At 44.2% G+C, this 16,722-nt stretch overlaps 1 protein-coding gene across 2 annotated transcripts in view; it reads right to left on the bottom strand.

Moving 5' to 3' along the window:
- The window catches only part of LOC115024065 (glucosidase 2 subunit beta-like), an 88,955-nt gene that overhangs the window by 21,489 nt on the left and 50,744 nt on the right, over positions 1-16,722 (bottom strand). For both annotated transcript variants that reach the window (XM_029455452.1, XM_029455451.1), the window contains 2 exons: positions 10,298-10,361; positions 9,046-9,135 (listed from right to left, as the gene is read on the bottom strand). In XM_029455452.1, coding sequence (XP_029311312.1) covers positions 9,046-9,135; positions 10,298-10,361 — 154 coding nt within the window. The remainder of the gene's footprint in view (positions 1-9,045; positions 9,136-10,297; positions 10,362-16,722) is intronic.

Raw genomic sequence — 16,722 nt, 5'->3', positions numbered from 1 at the left:
CTGTCTCTCTCCGTGTGTCTCTTCCTGTCTGTCTCTCCCCGTGTGTGTCCCAGGGGCCCACTTTTGCTGACACACTGACACACACACACACACACACACACACACACACACTCTCTCTCTCTCTCCGAGACTGACAGCACTGGAATGTAAGGCTAAGAAGCAGCCGGCGGAACAAAGACGAGGAATAAAAAGCGAGTGAGAAGAGAGTGGGCCGGTGGAGACGCTGAGCGGATGAATCACTGCACAGCCGTGAGTGTGGCGGGTGATGACGTGCAGGCGGGGCGGGAACAGGACAAGACAGACGTAAAGACTTGTGGGTCACCAGTCAATCCTTTGACAATAACTATAGAAGGCTATGATCAGAAAATGACAACGCTGATCCTCCCATCTGGCTCCTGAACGCCACATGGTGTCTCCAGCAGGGGTTCTGGGGCCTGAAGGTGCAGAACCTCCAGCTGCATCAGACTGCAGGTTCAGGTCCCACACACATCTGCTGGAGATGATTCTTATGAATCCAGTTCTTTCCAACTGAAGCTATTGAGTCTTTCTCTGACTCTGCATCAGCGTTGTAGTCGGGGCCACCAGCCATACCAAAGCAAGGCGGGACCTTTAAAGTCCAAACATGAAAGAAATCATATCCACAAGAGCAACATCGAAAGTGAATCGACTTGTAAAGGTGCTGATACTCAACACTGACACCATGTTGCAGCACAGAGATCTTTGTTTTGTAGAGCGGACTTAAAGCGAGGATGACTCAGCTTTTGTTTGTTCCATGTTCCTGCAAGAGTCTGCTCTGGTCCTACTAACGCCTTCCGCCACGTCCACGAGGACCGTCCGTGTGCAGCCCATGTGTGACCAAGCGGACCGTACGCTTAGCAGGCGCGCCGACTGCTCGCGCTCCTGAGTCACTCCACACTCCGGTGGATGTCGATGCACCTCTAGAAGAAGAAGAGAGCAACCTGATTGGTTGTTACAGATGGCCAAGTGGCTCCTGGCAAACATGGCAACGTGGAGTTTGGATGCCTGGAACACTATACCGACGTTAGCCATGTTAATCACAGCTGTGACACCCAGCTGGTACTCACAGGGGTTAATAAGAAAAGAGAAGCATATTTATTATGCAGTCAAGAGACAGATAGCAATTACCTGTCTCCCCCCACACTGTGTGACGCGTGGGCGGAGGTGGCACAGCAAACTGCAGCAACGCCAACACCGGCTAATTGGTTTACAGGTAACACCGTGTGCCAGAGGTCAAAGGTGACTCAGCAATTATAAAGCGACATGCTTAATTGTTTAGCAGAAAAAGCAACAGAGTTGATCCTGATAACATCAGGCCAGCCGGGTCACATCTACAGTCAATGCGTTTCAATAAGTGTTGCAAAACAGGAAGTAACTTTATCCATGCAGTCATGTTCATGCCGATTTATAAATACCTATCCTACACTTTAAACGCTGTGCCGTGAGACAAATCCCGGTGTGCCGTGGGATTTTGAAACAATTACGCCTATTGCATTTAACTGTAGAAAAGGTTATGAATGATTTGTAATTTACTTCAGTGATTCCCCTAAGTTTACTGCTCTGTGGGGGTGCTGCGCGTGGCGCGGATTTTTTAAGTTATCTCCTTACCTTTCCTCTGCCTCTGACTATAGGTGTGTGTACACGTGTGTGTGCGCACGTATGTGTGTGTCGGGAGCAGGAGCTCCGCCCTTCGCGAAACAGAGCAGAGGAGAGAATGTAAATACGCAAAGCAACAGAGCAGACACTGAAACGTGCACATAAATAACATAAGCATTTAGTTTATTTCCTGTTCAATGTGAAAAGTGAGTCGTGAATATAAAAAAATAACCTTTTTGAATCTCAGTGGGGGGCGCGGGGTTCCGTTGGGTTAGGGGGGGGGACGCAGTGCAGGTAAACACTGTACTTTACTTTACTTTGTCCTACACACTTATTTCACAATATAGAAACGATAGGTCTTATATGCTTTCGCCTAAATATAAATAAAACAATCGTAAAAAAATCTGTCAAAGCGAACCCATTTTAGCCATTTGTGCATGGTGGGAAATATTAGAGTGTGACACATCAAAGGCTCTCTGCTAGTGTGAAGGAGAACAGCTTCTTACAAGGACTAGATAAATGTTCACAGAGTGATAACAGTGACACTATGTGTTATAGAGGGGATTTTGCCCAGATATGAACACAGGTGTGCCTTGAGATTTTGGCTTGGTCTTTGGTGTGCCTTGGCCACAGAAAGTTTGAAAACCACTGGGTTAGACTATGCCGACTTTTATTAAATGTATTTGTGATACGTGAAAAACAAAAAGGTAATCCATAAGTGAGTGTAAGAGTCTCTGATGTCTGGAAAAGTTCTGCCATGATGAGAGCTTTACGTTCAGCTCTCAAATGCTCCTGTAGTCATGATGTCTGAGGAGCACCCTGAGCACGGAGAGACCGGGTCAGTGCGCTGCTTAACTTGGTACTGGAGCCCAGAGAGCCAGAGCCGGGTCATCCAGTTTAAGAGACGACGCGCTCAAAGTAGGCCTCCAGTTTACCTTCATTTTCCACATGGAGAAGCACAATAAAGTGCTGCACAGTGTTTTTACTCCGAGTCTGATTGAACTTCACTTTCCTGACAGCTTATCATATTTTAGCCTTGAAATTCTTTATGCAGCGCTGAGAGTCAGTGCATAACATATATATTTATTTATTTTTCTTATTACGCTTCTGTGAAACAACATGAAAAGGGAAGGTGAATGCACATAAATTACCCAGGAAAAAGATAAGAGGACTGCAGAGCGGGATAGCCTACTTGAAAGATGCCTCAATTTATATTAAAAAAACTGGAAACAAAACAAGCGAAACTTGAAGCCAATTGAGTTTTTAGAGGCATCACTGAGGGCAATGAGGCAGACGGCCTGGGGCAGATCATTTAGAGCTGCCTTCTCCAGACGTTATTACTGCTGGCTCCTCTGTTCTCCCAGTACGAGAAGTGGAGGCATGGAGACGACCTGAGGCAGTGATATATGTGTGTGTGTGTGTGGTGTATATATATATATATCTATATATATATATACTAGATATATATCAATATAGATATATATATCTATATAGATATATATCTCTATATATATATAATAGATATATTATATCTATATATATATATATATATATATCTATATATATATATATATTATATATCTATATATATATAGTATAATACATATATAGATATAGACATATATATATATATACATATATTACATATATTATTATATACATATATATATATATAAGATACATAGTATATATACATATAATATATATATTATATATATACATATATATATATAATATAGATATATACATATTATATATACATATATACTATATACTACATATATATACTAGATACATATATATACATATATATATATATATATATATATACATAATTCATACATATATATATATATATATATATATATATATATATATATATATACAATATATATATATATACACATATATATACATATACATATATATACATATATATATATATATACACATATATATAATATATATATATATACATATATATACATATACATATATATACATATATATACATATATATATATATAGATATATAGATTATATATATATATATATATATATATATATATATATTATATATATATATATCTATACATATATATATATATATATATATATATATATATATATATATCTATATATATATATAGATATATATATATATATATATATATATATATACACATATATATATATCTAGATATATATCTAGATATATATAGATATCTATATATAGATATATGTATCTATATAGATATATAGATATACATCTATAAAGATATATAGATATATATCTATAAAGATATACATCTATAAAGATATATATATCTGTATGAAGCAAATGTTGGCTCAAACTAATATTTTACACTTATCTTCCTCAAAGGTGTTGAAAATGTCTTCTAACAGTAAAAGATGTGAGGAAATCTACCTGAACACAGCTTTAGGGGATAATTAGAGATCCCACATCCCAGTGAGAACAATCCGAGTGACTGTGGAACATCTGTCCTCACAATACTGCAGCTCACTGAATACTTCTGTAAAACAGAGACGCTGAACACAACAGCAGCTCTGAGCTCAGCGCTCACCTGATTTATTTTAATCCTCTAAAAACAGATTGATGCTCTAATCTCACGGGACACTAATGTGTATATTTACATATTTAAAGTACTTTGTGGAAGTGATGGGGTCATTTCTAAATGTGTTTCTTTGAGTTAAGGGGAATCCTAACGCTACAGGTCCATAAAGAAATACTTCTGTTAAACCTCGGGAGGATTTCATTTTGCTTCAGCTACAGGTTCACATTCAGAGGATACACTGACCTGACATACAGTCCGATGGCAGGACATATACACATACTTCTCACGAGGTATCCTATTGTGCACTGCTTTCAGTATAAAACCAGTAGGCTACAGATCTCCAGTGAAAAGGACCTGCAGGTGTTTGTTAGAGAACAGCTGTCAGTAGTGTCCTTGGTTGTCTCACTGACAGCTGGACGGACCCACATGGGGACAGACGGACACTTTGTCGGTGGCTGCATGTCCTCTCTGCTGTCCACAGTAACACATGCAGAGGGACTGAGCAGCTCCTGTTATGGAGATAGGTTTGGTGTTTGAGGGTTTTGTACTCTCAGCTGTTACAGTAATAAAGCATTCATGCCTGTGAATCATCTCAATCTGATTTAGAAAGAGGAAGAAATGTCTGAAAGGTTGACCCAGAATGGTTGAGCACAGCAGCCCACAGACTGCGTTTGGCAGCGTGAAACAAAGAGTGCTGACTTTATGACCTGCTGTGGGCTGTACAGGAAGGAGCAGCAGAGCCGAAGAGGTTCAACAGGAACTCACTCTTCAACATGGTGTCTGGGAAAATTAGGAAGACCAAGTCTTGATGAGAAGGAATACATAAATGTTTCTATAGATCTCCATCGTCTGCAGTCACATTCGCTACAGATATTACAGCGCGTACACACACACACAGAAAGCTTTGCAGTATAAATGTTGACTTTGTAAGAAGAACAATGTAAATGTTTAAAGGTGCCGAGACGGGAATATAAACGGCAGAGAGATTCAACATCGCAGTGAGTCCGTGCAGCTTTCAAACCTTCACACTGAAGGTAGAGGGCAGGGTTAAAGATCTCACACACACACACACACACACACACACACACACACTCTGTGTGGCTGTCAGCGCTCATCATTTACATCGAAAGCATCCGAATGTCTGCATGAACTAATTCAAATATGTGCAAACATCCCAGAGCAGCGAGCTAGTCACACACACACACATTCACACACCGCTCATCAGGAGCGGTGAGGGGTTGAGTGTCTTGCTCAAGGACTCCTCGACTCTCTCTGGAGGAGCCGGCCTTGCCACCGCTGCCTGGAGCTTTGAGAGGAACGCGGTTTCTTTTTGTCCAATTTGTGGACGTTTAGTGGCTGCAAAAGCCGCACGACGCTTTAGTGAAATCCCAACCAAGTGTGTTCACATCTGTTTTGCACAAATGAAATAACGTATATGTGATACGCTTTGGGAAGAGAAGTGTTGAGAGACGAAGCAACACATTGACCTCAGCTAAAGAAAGATTCAGAATATAGCAGGTGAATCTCTCTGCCCCTGACTAATGACCAAACATGACTTTTTGAAGTTAATTAATTGCATGAGCAGCTCATTAAGAGCAATGCTACATTTCATGCTTTAATGTAACAACAGTGCATGTCTGGGCCACATCTATCATAATTTGAAAGCTACCGAGTGTGACAAAGTGCTGCTGCTCTAAGGCATGGAGCTGCATAAACAGCTTCTGCAGCACAACACTTATTACAACAACTCTCCAATTAAGGTTGAACGGCCCCCCCCACAAACAAGTTTTCACCTCATTTGTTCACATGCATGCGACTGGTTTGTTAGAGGCTCATTTACATAACCGTGAGGAGCACATTTCTCCTTCGACTCGACTCCTGCAGCTCTCAAACCCTTTCTTATTTCTTACACACATCTGATGAGCGCCGACACGTTTGTTTCAGGCTCGCGGTCCAATGCTCCGCCCCCTTTAGACTTTACTTTGAGCGTTTCAGTTCCTGTGTGCGCACGGCCCCCGATGGTCCCAGTGGGAGTCTTCGTTAGAAGAACACAGGAACCAACAATTCAAGTTTAACAACACGTCTGAGACTTTTCTGAGGTCAAGAACTTCTAGAACAAATTAAATGTTGCATCCACAGGCAGCAAACACCTTCCTGTCTAAACATCCACACGCTCCCATGTGATGGTAATCATGGCACAGCGGTTATGTCATGTGTGACATACATGTCATCAGCAACACGGAGGATCCGCCCGCCCACCTCGCTGTATCCAGTTTATCCGGATGCAGACTCTTTCTTCCCCAGAAGCAGCAGCCGTGCTCTGCAGACAGTTGGACGTGTCACTTGTGTTGCCGTGTTATCCTCCTCTCCTCGCTGTCAGAGCTGAGCCACAGCGGCGGGCGTGACTCACTGAAGTGCTGTACTTTCTAATGACACGAGCGGCGAGGCTGAGGCAATCTGACCTGACAGTCTTGCATAAATCACGGCCCTTCCATTTAAGTTTCTTTGAGGAGTGTCAACAAATCCACAGGAGGAATATTAGCCTGCTGTAGGTAGGGGCTCCGCCTCTGAGAACTCATTATGGGGTGTCTCCTTCATGCTGTGCCAGGCTGTGTTGACTGGCTTATTTCTGATTCACTGGCAGAAGCCTGCGCTTTAAACTCCACACTCGTGATCAGGGCTCAGCAGCACTAAACACCCGGGGAAATACATGGCTTTTAATGGAGGTGAGCTCCAATGTAATTTAATGCAAACAGTAACTATAGGAACCAAAATGATTCAAATAAATGATAATGCATCAAGAACAAGCTCCTTCTCTAAGCTTTAATCCTGCTGATGGTCTTTAGAGAGCGCTACTACACAGCAGTTAGCTTCTAATCCTGCCTTTAATCATTCCACGTGTTGTTCCACAACAAAAGGCAGTTGTTGGTTGTTTACCCCCCCTTTAAAGTCACAGTGATTATATCCGTCCTGGACAAACAGGAGAAGAATGGAAGGCAGAAGGAAAAGCAGAGACCTCAGCTGACTCACATGTCTGTGAAGCAATCAGCTCTTTCTATTCTCTCGCTCCATTAGGGTGTCTAATACACGGAGCGGCTCCACTTGTGTCGTCGTCATCAAATGATCCTCCACCGGTAGCATCTCAGATCTCATGCTCGCCACACCCCGCGCCAGCAGCAGCTGGGTTTCATTCAAACATGCACAGCTATTATTTATATTAAAGACAGACAGTGTTGCAGCGCTTCAGGCACTTTACTATTGGCTGCCACTCAAGAAGAAAACGCTGGAGCCTGTTAATGAAAGGTGAGAGATCTAGACATCAGGGAGGGCGAGAGTACGAGGGTGTGTGTTCTGCTCAATTCCTATTGGATGGGAGCTGCAGCTCTGCCTGTTGGCACTGGAGGGCATGGTGTTGGTTTATGTGTCTGTCAATGTCACGTCTTCTCAGGATCACAGTTCAAGGCGAGCAGCCAGATAAAGGGGGGCAGGGAGGAGTGCTGGTAGGTCAAGCACAACATCCAGGCTGGTGATATTGTGCTGTTCAGTCATCTGAAGGATGTGAGACTGAGAGACAGACTGGCTACAGCTCGTCTCCACCCTACGAAGGGATTTCTTCACTATGGTAACCTGTGAAACGGTTTACAACTGAATGTTTGCTCAGGTTTACGTCTGCAGGATAAACTTCCATCTGCATCCAGAACGTTCCAAACTCTCAATCAACATCTGAACCTTTTATTTGCACGTCTATCGATTGTGTTGGCAGGAGTATTTGTGCACAGTTGCAGATTGAGATTAGGCTGTTTAGGAGACTTTGTGTAGCATCGTGCTAAAGCACTGAGGCTAAAGGTTAGTGTTGGGAGGGCCACAGAGTCAGGTAGTCCGAGTGATAAGGACAACTGTGAGATCAGACATCCCAACATCCCCCCCCGCTTAGCTTCGCCTACATACTTTGACAAGCATTTGTGCTTTATTGTTATTTTCAAACCATATGTTTCACTCTTAGCATTACAATAGAAAAGACTTGTTCTGCAAACATAGCGCTGACATCAGCACAAAGCAGCAGCAGCAGCAGCAGCAGCTGCAGGCCTGCAGTGTGCAGCCTGACTGGCACTCAGGTTTGTTCTACACACTGCAGCACTGAGCAGCACCGCAGACGGTCTTCAATTAAGTACATATCATGCCTCCATCATGTGTAACGGTTACCGAACACTGTTATCTAACACCGTCCACAGTAAACTGGTGGATGTTTCCAAACTTCCCTTTTTCAGATTCTGCCTCCTAAATGGCAAACTAAGCAAACAACTCACGGTGCTGTGTGACGGCATGGGAAAACCACGGATTCCAAGGATGTCTGAGAAATGTAATGGCAGTGCAGATCTCAGATCATTTTCTTTCAAACTGCAGCCACCCACAGGCTTGTAAAGCTCCAGCTGGCAGGCGATCCTGAGGAGAACAGATTCTCCCCCAGCAGGGGCCACAGGGATGCAGCGGGAGAGAGTAAGAGAAGCTCCTTCTGTTGATCAAATCTAGTTGATTCAGCTGCTCGGCTTCCTGCAGGTGATGTGGAGCTCTCGGATTATCAGCTTGAAATGGTGGATCTTTACTCAGAGAGTTCGCTACTGATAGGGTTAGTTTTAGTTGAATATAAGATCCAGCCTCTGATCAACGTTTGTCATGCTCCTTTCAACTCTTTTACATTTCTATCCACTGCTTTTGACGCCCCCTGCAGTGCACAGGTGCTGCACAGATAAGTGCTTTCCAGGATTTCCATAATTGAGAGTTGACATAACTATTAAAACACATTAGTTTCTTTATTAAAGACAGAAATAAGCATATAAATAAAGAAAGTACTCACTCGTATACTTTCAGCTTGTAACACTGGCTGTTCAGAAACAGAAACTCCCAGTCCGGTCCGTAGTCGATGGTCAGCTTCTTCCGCAGATCACTGACCAAAACAAAACCCATAAAGTGAACCAGGAGCTTTAAGCTCATATCAGACAGCATGCTAACATTCAGCCAATGCCACAGACAGAAGTTACAGTGGTGGTAAAGATTTAAACAAGTTTAAGCTCTTATAAAGGAAAAGGTTTTAAAATATGTCTGAGCAGAAGTTATGTTTCACCTGAGAGAAACGTGTTGTGGATGTTTGACCAGCTGCTGGGGGGGGGGGGGGGGGGGCAGAGGGGGATGGAAAGCAGGTTGTGTGTCTCCGTCGGGCAGGGGTCACAACATTCAGGCACAGAGTGCATTTGAGTGGAAATGAGCCTTTACAGCCGGCGAGAGGAGTAAGAGGTGTGGACCAATAAGGAGGAGACTTTCATTTCATGCTCGTTCCAAAAGGTCCGAGACGTGCAGGAGCTCTGCGCACTGACAAAGGACCTGAAGACACTCAGTAATCTGAACAAGCTGGACACAGAAGAAGCGGAGCAGCTGCTTGTTTAGGGGGAGAAATGTTGACCTTTTGGTAATGTTAGCGGTGCTGTAACAAACAGTTTGCAGGCCTGAGGCCACAGAGGATCAGCTCTGGTCCGAAGCTCAGGAACGCTCTCACACAAACCTGCTGTCTTCTCAAGCATGTTACACCATCAGGTGTAGGAAATTAATTACTTATGGAGCCGGGGGAGAAGGGAATAGGAAACAGTTGTCCATTTAGGAGAAACCTGGATATTCTCTGAGATTTCGGTGGTAAATTAACGAGAAAAATAAAACATTCAGGGAAAATAACTTCAATATAAAATCATACATTTGCAAGAAAAAACTAAGATTCTCTGAGATCACAAAGATTTTTCAATAAGGAAATGCAGGTGAGTTTAGCTCAGCATCAGCACATGATCATCCGGACTAAAGAGAAACAACAGAAGAATGTCTCATGTTCATACGGCTGCAGAAATGTTACCTACGATGTGTTTCTTCATTAAAATGAGCCTCAGGTATCACACAGTGAGATTCATTACCGTGCAGCTTTCCTCACTGCTTCAGCAGACGGATGGAGTCTATTTTAAGGCCTGCTTACATACCATGCCACCCTGCTTACAGCAGCAACAAGCAAGCAAATGCATCGTCCACACAAAAGCATCGAGGATCCAATAGAAGCTAACCTCCCGTACCTGATCTCCATGTTGACGGTGTCGTACGCTTCCTCTACCTTCTTCTGATTGGTAGCCTCCCACTCTGCAGATACACAACACAGAAACGCACATTAAGTCTGCAGAGCTGTTGCATCTCAACAGCTGCGTGTTGCCAAACAGTGGGCAGTAGGCTGCTAATCTACAGCAGGCTGCATGTAAACAGAAACAGGGCATCTCCAGGTGTGTGGCTGCAGAAAGCCTCATTATGTGTCTTTACACAGACAAAGATGTTCTCTCTCTGTCACTCCTGCTGCTCGTACGCCAGACCCAGTGAAGCTAAGTGACTGTGACGGGTGAAATGAAACATGATAACTGGAAGTCAAAGTGTAAACATGAAAAACCTTGTTTGCACGTTTCTCTGGCCACTTGATGAATTTAATTATTTACCCGTTCAGCTCCATGGAGGGACACATCTGGCTCTTACATGACACTGACAGTATTATATATTTTGTATGTTTGTACACTAGAGGAAAAAAAGACAAAAACCCACAGAGAAGATATAAATTGTATTAAAAAGGACATTTTACGACATTACTACGTTTTCAGTCCGTGCGTTAGCAGGAAACAGAAACTACAGATGTTCTTTAAACTTGTTTGAAGGTGCAGATCGGCGAGATCGGGCACTTGTGCTGCATTCATGTGCTGTCGGAATAATCAGAAGAATTAGTTCCTGAATATTCAAGGTGAGCGTCCCTCAAGTCTGAACAAGTGTGAAACATCAACGTGTGGTTGAAACGCTCTGAGCGGTACAACACGTCCTTCTCTGTAGCTGCAGGGGCTGGCAGGAGCTGGGGGGGGGGGGCCGGGCCCCTCAGAGGAGCTGCTCCTCGGTGGAGGTCTGCGCTCTCCGGGTGACTTTCTCGTTGGTCAAGTTATTAAATCATGAGTGTATTTCATTCTCAATCAGGGTGAGTGCAATGTTTATTATATTTCCAGTAAATGATTACATTATGGTGCTGCGAGGCCGACAGTAAGAATCTTTCATAGGTTCCTGCGTTACGCACCAGCAGAGGCTGAACACTGGAGGAGAGAACACCCTGTCCCTACCGAGCAGTGGACAGATGTGGTGTGTCCGAGAGCCAGGCTGCGACTCTCCGTGCTCTTTTTATAGCACCGAGAAGGAGGGGGGGGGGGGGATCTGTCCCCAACCCACCCCCGGTCCCCTAAAACTCCAGCCCAGTCGTATACACGGAGAGTAAAGGAGATGAGGAGAGCAGCCAGGCGTACAGAAGCACCCAGAGCAGGGAGCACAGGGTGAGCCTCTGCACCAGAGAGGCTGATGTACGATAAACCAAAAGGACCTCGTGGTTATAATGATGGCGAGGAGCGGTCTAATGCTCATACGGTCAACGGATGTCAAGCCTTCACAAACACAAAGTCTGTGCTCCAGTTAGTTGTGTACTCATCATGTCAACATCCTAACAAGGTCTTATTGTTAGAGCTGCAACTCACCATCATATTAATTATCCTTTATTCTGCTGATTCTAAACATCAGCTGCTCTACAAAATGTCAGAAAATAGAGACAAATGTCCCGGTTTAGTTCAAGGTGATGTTATTCACTTTAATACAACACAGAACAGCAGCGGATCACTTTATATTTGAGAGGCTGAACAGACTTTAATGACATTTCTGCATTAAAAAAAGAAACAACGATTAATCGATTATCATTAATCCATTAGTCGGCTCATCGTTGCAGCTCTTTCTACTGTCGTGCACAGGAGGATCACACTGAAGAGCCTCTCTGCATTCAGAGGACCTTCGTATGGAGAATGTGGAACAAATGATTTCAAGCTGAAGCTAAATCGTCCAGCCGATGACATTTTCCACTTCCACAAGTGTTCTGTACTTCACTTTTAGCACTAGACGCCATCGAGAGGCTTTTTAAATCACAGAGGCCGAGTATGAAAATAGAAGAGCATGAATACACTGTATAGTATCTGCTCCTCTGAAGGAAATCTCCTGTGCATACACACCCAGAGCCGGAGATGCTCTGTTTACATGCGGACGGATCAATAGGAGAGATTTCTCTGCAGCTCTAAGAAAAGAAGCCCGGGAGTCTGTGCAGTGAGCGCCACCCTCGAACCTCTCACACACACACACACACACACCTTTAGCTACATCACGTGGACCGTGAGCCACATGTAGGCTTTGTCTGTAAAATAAAGCCGGCAGTAAGTATCCTGTCTTTCACTCGGCCATCCTTCAGGATGTTCAGAGTCAGCTCCTCAGTTCCTCTCCTCCACGTCTGAATGGAGGGGGAGACGTCATATTTATTTCTTAAATAAGCTATTCAACAAAGAACGCATAGAATACTAAATAAACAAACATTTAGTCGAGGTATTTATGCTCCACTCACAGATGATTGTGAAAGTGCAGCAGAGGCTGCTGGGAGTTGAGAAGAGGTCAATCTCGCCCCCTGCATAATGGTTGTGTTGGAGTGTCTGATTGTGTTAGGGCTGAGTGAATAACAGTAGCTGGCAGAAATAGCATCATGTTTTGAACTATCAGTGCGATTCACAGCCTTGTGACTGACTCAGTTTGTATTCAGTCTCCCACACTCTCCTGCAGCTCGCTCTTTATCCTCTCCGTTTGAAGGACGAGTGCAGCCGCAGCACTGAAATTAAGAATGGCTCCACTCACTGTATACTCATTATATCATATATATCACTCATTAAACCAACAAACACTGTGTGCTCTCATTATCAGCACATAGGAATCATCTGTTTAAAGATAATGTTGTATAATATATACATGTTGTATTATAACAGTTCAGCACTACTTTATGAACAGGAAACATACACAAGTCATCTGCCAAACAATTCAGCTTCACAGATGTTTACATTTGACATTTTTCTCTTTTTTTATACCATTTTATGTAAATGTGCATTTGTAGGTTCTTCAAGACGTGGGTTCTGTAACGGGCATCTTTCACTATTTTCTGACTTCTTACAGACTAATAGTTGTATTAATAAAAAAAGATGAATCAATAATAGAAATGAACATTAGTTGAAACCTCAGCTAGAATCACGCAATAGTTTTCGGGAGATACGCGTATATGTTCTGAGAGGAGATTAATACCAGCCGGGAAACATGAAACTACAAACAACAGCTGTTAGCTTAGCATTAAACAGCAGCTGTTAGCTTAGCTTCAAACAGCAGCTGATAGCTTAGCATTAAACAGCAGCTGTTAGCTTAGCTTTAAACAGCAGTTGTTAGCTTAGCATTAAACAGCAGCTGTTAGCTTAGCTTCAAACAGCAGCTGTTAGCTTAGCTTCAAACAGCAGCTGATAGCTTAGCATTAAACAGCAACTGTTAGCTTAGTTTCAAACAGCAGCTGATAGCTTAGTTTTAAACAGCAGCTGTTAGCTTAGCTTCAAACAGCAGCTGATAGCTTAGCATTAAACAGCAGCTGTTAGCTTAGTTTCAAACAGCAGCTGGTTCTGAAGGACACAGAGCACCTCAGAGCTCATCAACACGTTATCTCTGCTTCTCTAATAAAAAGGACTGTGTGTGTGTGTGTGTGTGTGTGTGTGTGTGTGTGTGTGTGTGAGATGATTGCTGATGTGAATGTGTGATTCCAGCAGGATGTATGTATGTCAGCTGCTCACACTATCATGCTGATGTGTAATGTGTTTAACATTTGAAGGCAGAAGAATAAACAGTGTGTGGAGCGGGTTCACTGCAACAACTGGGTGCTGTTTATGAATATGAATGATGTAACAAACGCCCAGGAGCTGACCTACTTCTCCTCTCCTCTGCTCATGACTTGGTCCCCTTCCGGGGGAACTCTGTCATCTTGCAACATACTGTAATAGCAGGAAGGATGCGAGTCCCATGTACAAATCAACACGATGCCTTCTGATGGTTTACTAAGTGATGATAGTCGTCTGCTGGGGAACAGGAAGTGCTGATGACAGGTTACTCACTCATGCACTTTCACAGCTGGATCCTTTCTGCGTGCTAAATGTAGATGTTAGGAATGGATTTGTACCGGAGTCAAGCTTAAAAATAAACTACAGACGACTGAATGTGTGCTCAGGTGGTCATGTGACATGCATAATAGGAGATGCAGGAGACGAGTAAATGTGTGATGGACAAGTGCGCGCAGACAAAAGAGAGCGCTCGACATAACTGGGGCTGCACGCTGGAGAGCGTCTCGCGAAATATCTTTATCTGGGATCATCTTGGTACGGTGCCAAACTCTGTTAGCTTCAGGAGCCGGGAGAGGAGAAATCTATTTCAGACAACATGAGAGACAGAACGCTGGCACACGCTCAAATCACACCAACGTTTCATCAGAGAAAATAGGCTAATTTGGTGTATCCCTGAAATGCTCCAATACATTCCTCCTGTGGCTGTCACACGGACCAGGGGGGGGGGGGGGGGGTGTGGGGCGCGGGCTTACTGTTTCCACCTCTCCACAGCTGACTGATGCAGCTCATTGTATAACAGCGGCGGCTCCTGTTGAGCAGTTATGTCTCAAGGACGCCACCCCCTCCCGCCGGGGTCAGAGGTCTCGCCACGTTAATTGCAACCCACACCCCTGCTTAACATTTCACATCTAATTTGAAAAGTGCTTAACACTGCCTTTAATTTACATTCGCTCTCACCGAGGCTTGTAACCTGCTGGAGCGTTGCTCCCCGCGGCCGCATGCGCCAGTTCAACTGTTGCTGAGATGCATCATGGGAGGAAAACTCCCTGCTCGCCGCCAAAGAACATTCTTTGGGGATGAATTCTGTGTTGTATTACAGCGTAGAGTGCAGCATGCGCTCAGAGCAGACTGAATGAGGACTGCAGGCCACTGAAGCGCCGTCACACTGCCCTGTGGCGAGTCAGTAACTGAACAGGAAGATCCTCAGTGCACCTCAGGAACATGCCCCTGTGCCTGCACGAGATCAACCCGAGCTATGTCCTGCCTCCTCATATCTAACCTGTGAGTGGCAGCATGTGAGCTGGGTGTGAGAGGCTCACGATGGGTACTGGTCCTGACGGACAGCTGCAGCTCAGTGAGCACCAGCAGTGACGCTAGCTCCAGTTAGCCTCTACGTCTGAGCAGGCATCAGCACAGCACAGAGGAGAAACATCCACATCAAGACGCTTCTCTTTTTACTACATGTGACCAGAGAGCCTGGAAATGTCTGGATCATAAAAGGTGGTTAATAGGAGACTGCACTATAATGTCTCTTTCCAGGACATAAGAGAGAATTAAAAGGACACACACACACACACACACACACACACACACACACACGAGGAGCTGGTGGAGACAAGCATACTGACCTCTGGTCCCCCCACAGGCTGCAGCTCTGTGTGAATATGCTATATATATTTATGTGTGCGTGTGTGGGCCTGACATACATCTCCACACTACATCAGTGTAATCGGGGGGGGAAAGAGGGAGAGAGGAGAAGGACGAGTCAAGTAGTCACGCTACGGCAGGCGATGCTCTGCAGGACAGATCCTGGCGGCCTACAGATCCTGGTGGCCTGCAGCTCCGTATAGACATGACGCATCAGAAGACTCAAGGTATGAGACGTCTCTACACTGATGCATGTTGATTTATACACGTTCTGTGAAAACATCTGTGGGTTTGTACAATCATGCAGACTTATAACATCACTGTACATTTAGTCTATATTATTCCTACTGTGCTCAACTATCTCAACTATTCTCTCTGTATTCCTCAAAGGAGCCTTGTCATTTTCTTCACACTACGTTCAAGACGGACCCATCTGCCTCATTTACTTTTACAACCATCCCCAATCCCTACAGGGACGAGCGTGTTACCTCCCGCTCTCCTGGCACTGTCACAGTTATGATCAAAAGCTGTGTGTGTGTGTGTGTGTGTGTGTGTGTGTGAGTTAATCATTCTCAGTGCTGACTGAATACACAGTTTAAGACTTTGCTGAGGGCACTGCTTTGTGCAGGCGCGCCGGCCCTTTAAATAATCCTGGTGGTAAAGGGCTCTGGCTCCCAACACTGATACAGCAGCCGCAGCCTGATGGCAATTATTTAGACGTCTACTTGCTAATTATAATAGAGGATGACAGGTGCCCAAAACAATTTGAGCGCAGACCGGCTGCGAGCTCGTGCTAGTCTCTGCTTATGGTCGCAGATAAAGATAGCCGAGCAGACGTCTCGTCAAACTAGCGTCTCGTACTCCCGAGCCGGCTCGCCTGCACGGATCGTTTGTGATGAGCGTGTTGTTACTGAGACGTTTCACCAGCTACCTGAAGCTGTGCCACCCTGCAGGTATGACTTTACTTGTGATCACAACTGGAGGGGAAGTTTGATCAGGGTTTTAGGCTATATTTAAAACTGGAGGGGAAACTTTGTATTAGTGAGGATGCATCTTTGTGCTGCAGCTGACCAGAAGGGCTGATATTCCACTGACTAGGTTCA

Source organism: Cottoperca gobio, chromosome 18 (assembly GCF_900634415.1).
Source record: "Cottoperca gobio chromosome 18, fCotGob3.1, whole genome shotgun sequence".
Lineage (NCBI taxonomy): Eukaryota > Metazoa > Chordata > Actinopteri > Perciformes > Bovichtidae > Cottoperca > Cottoperca gobio.
This window is presented reverse-complemented; position numbering and strand designations above follow the sequence as displayed.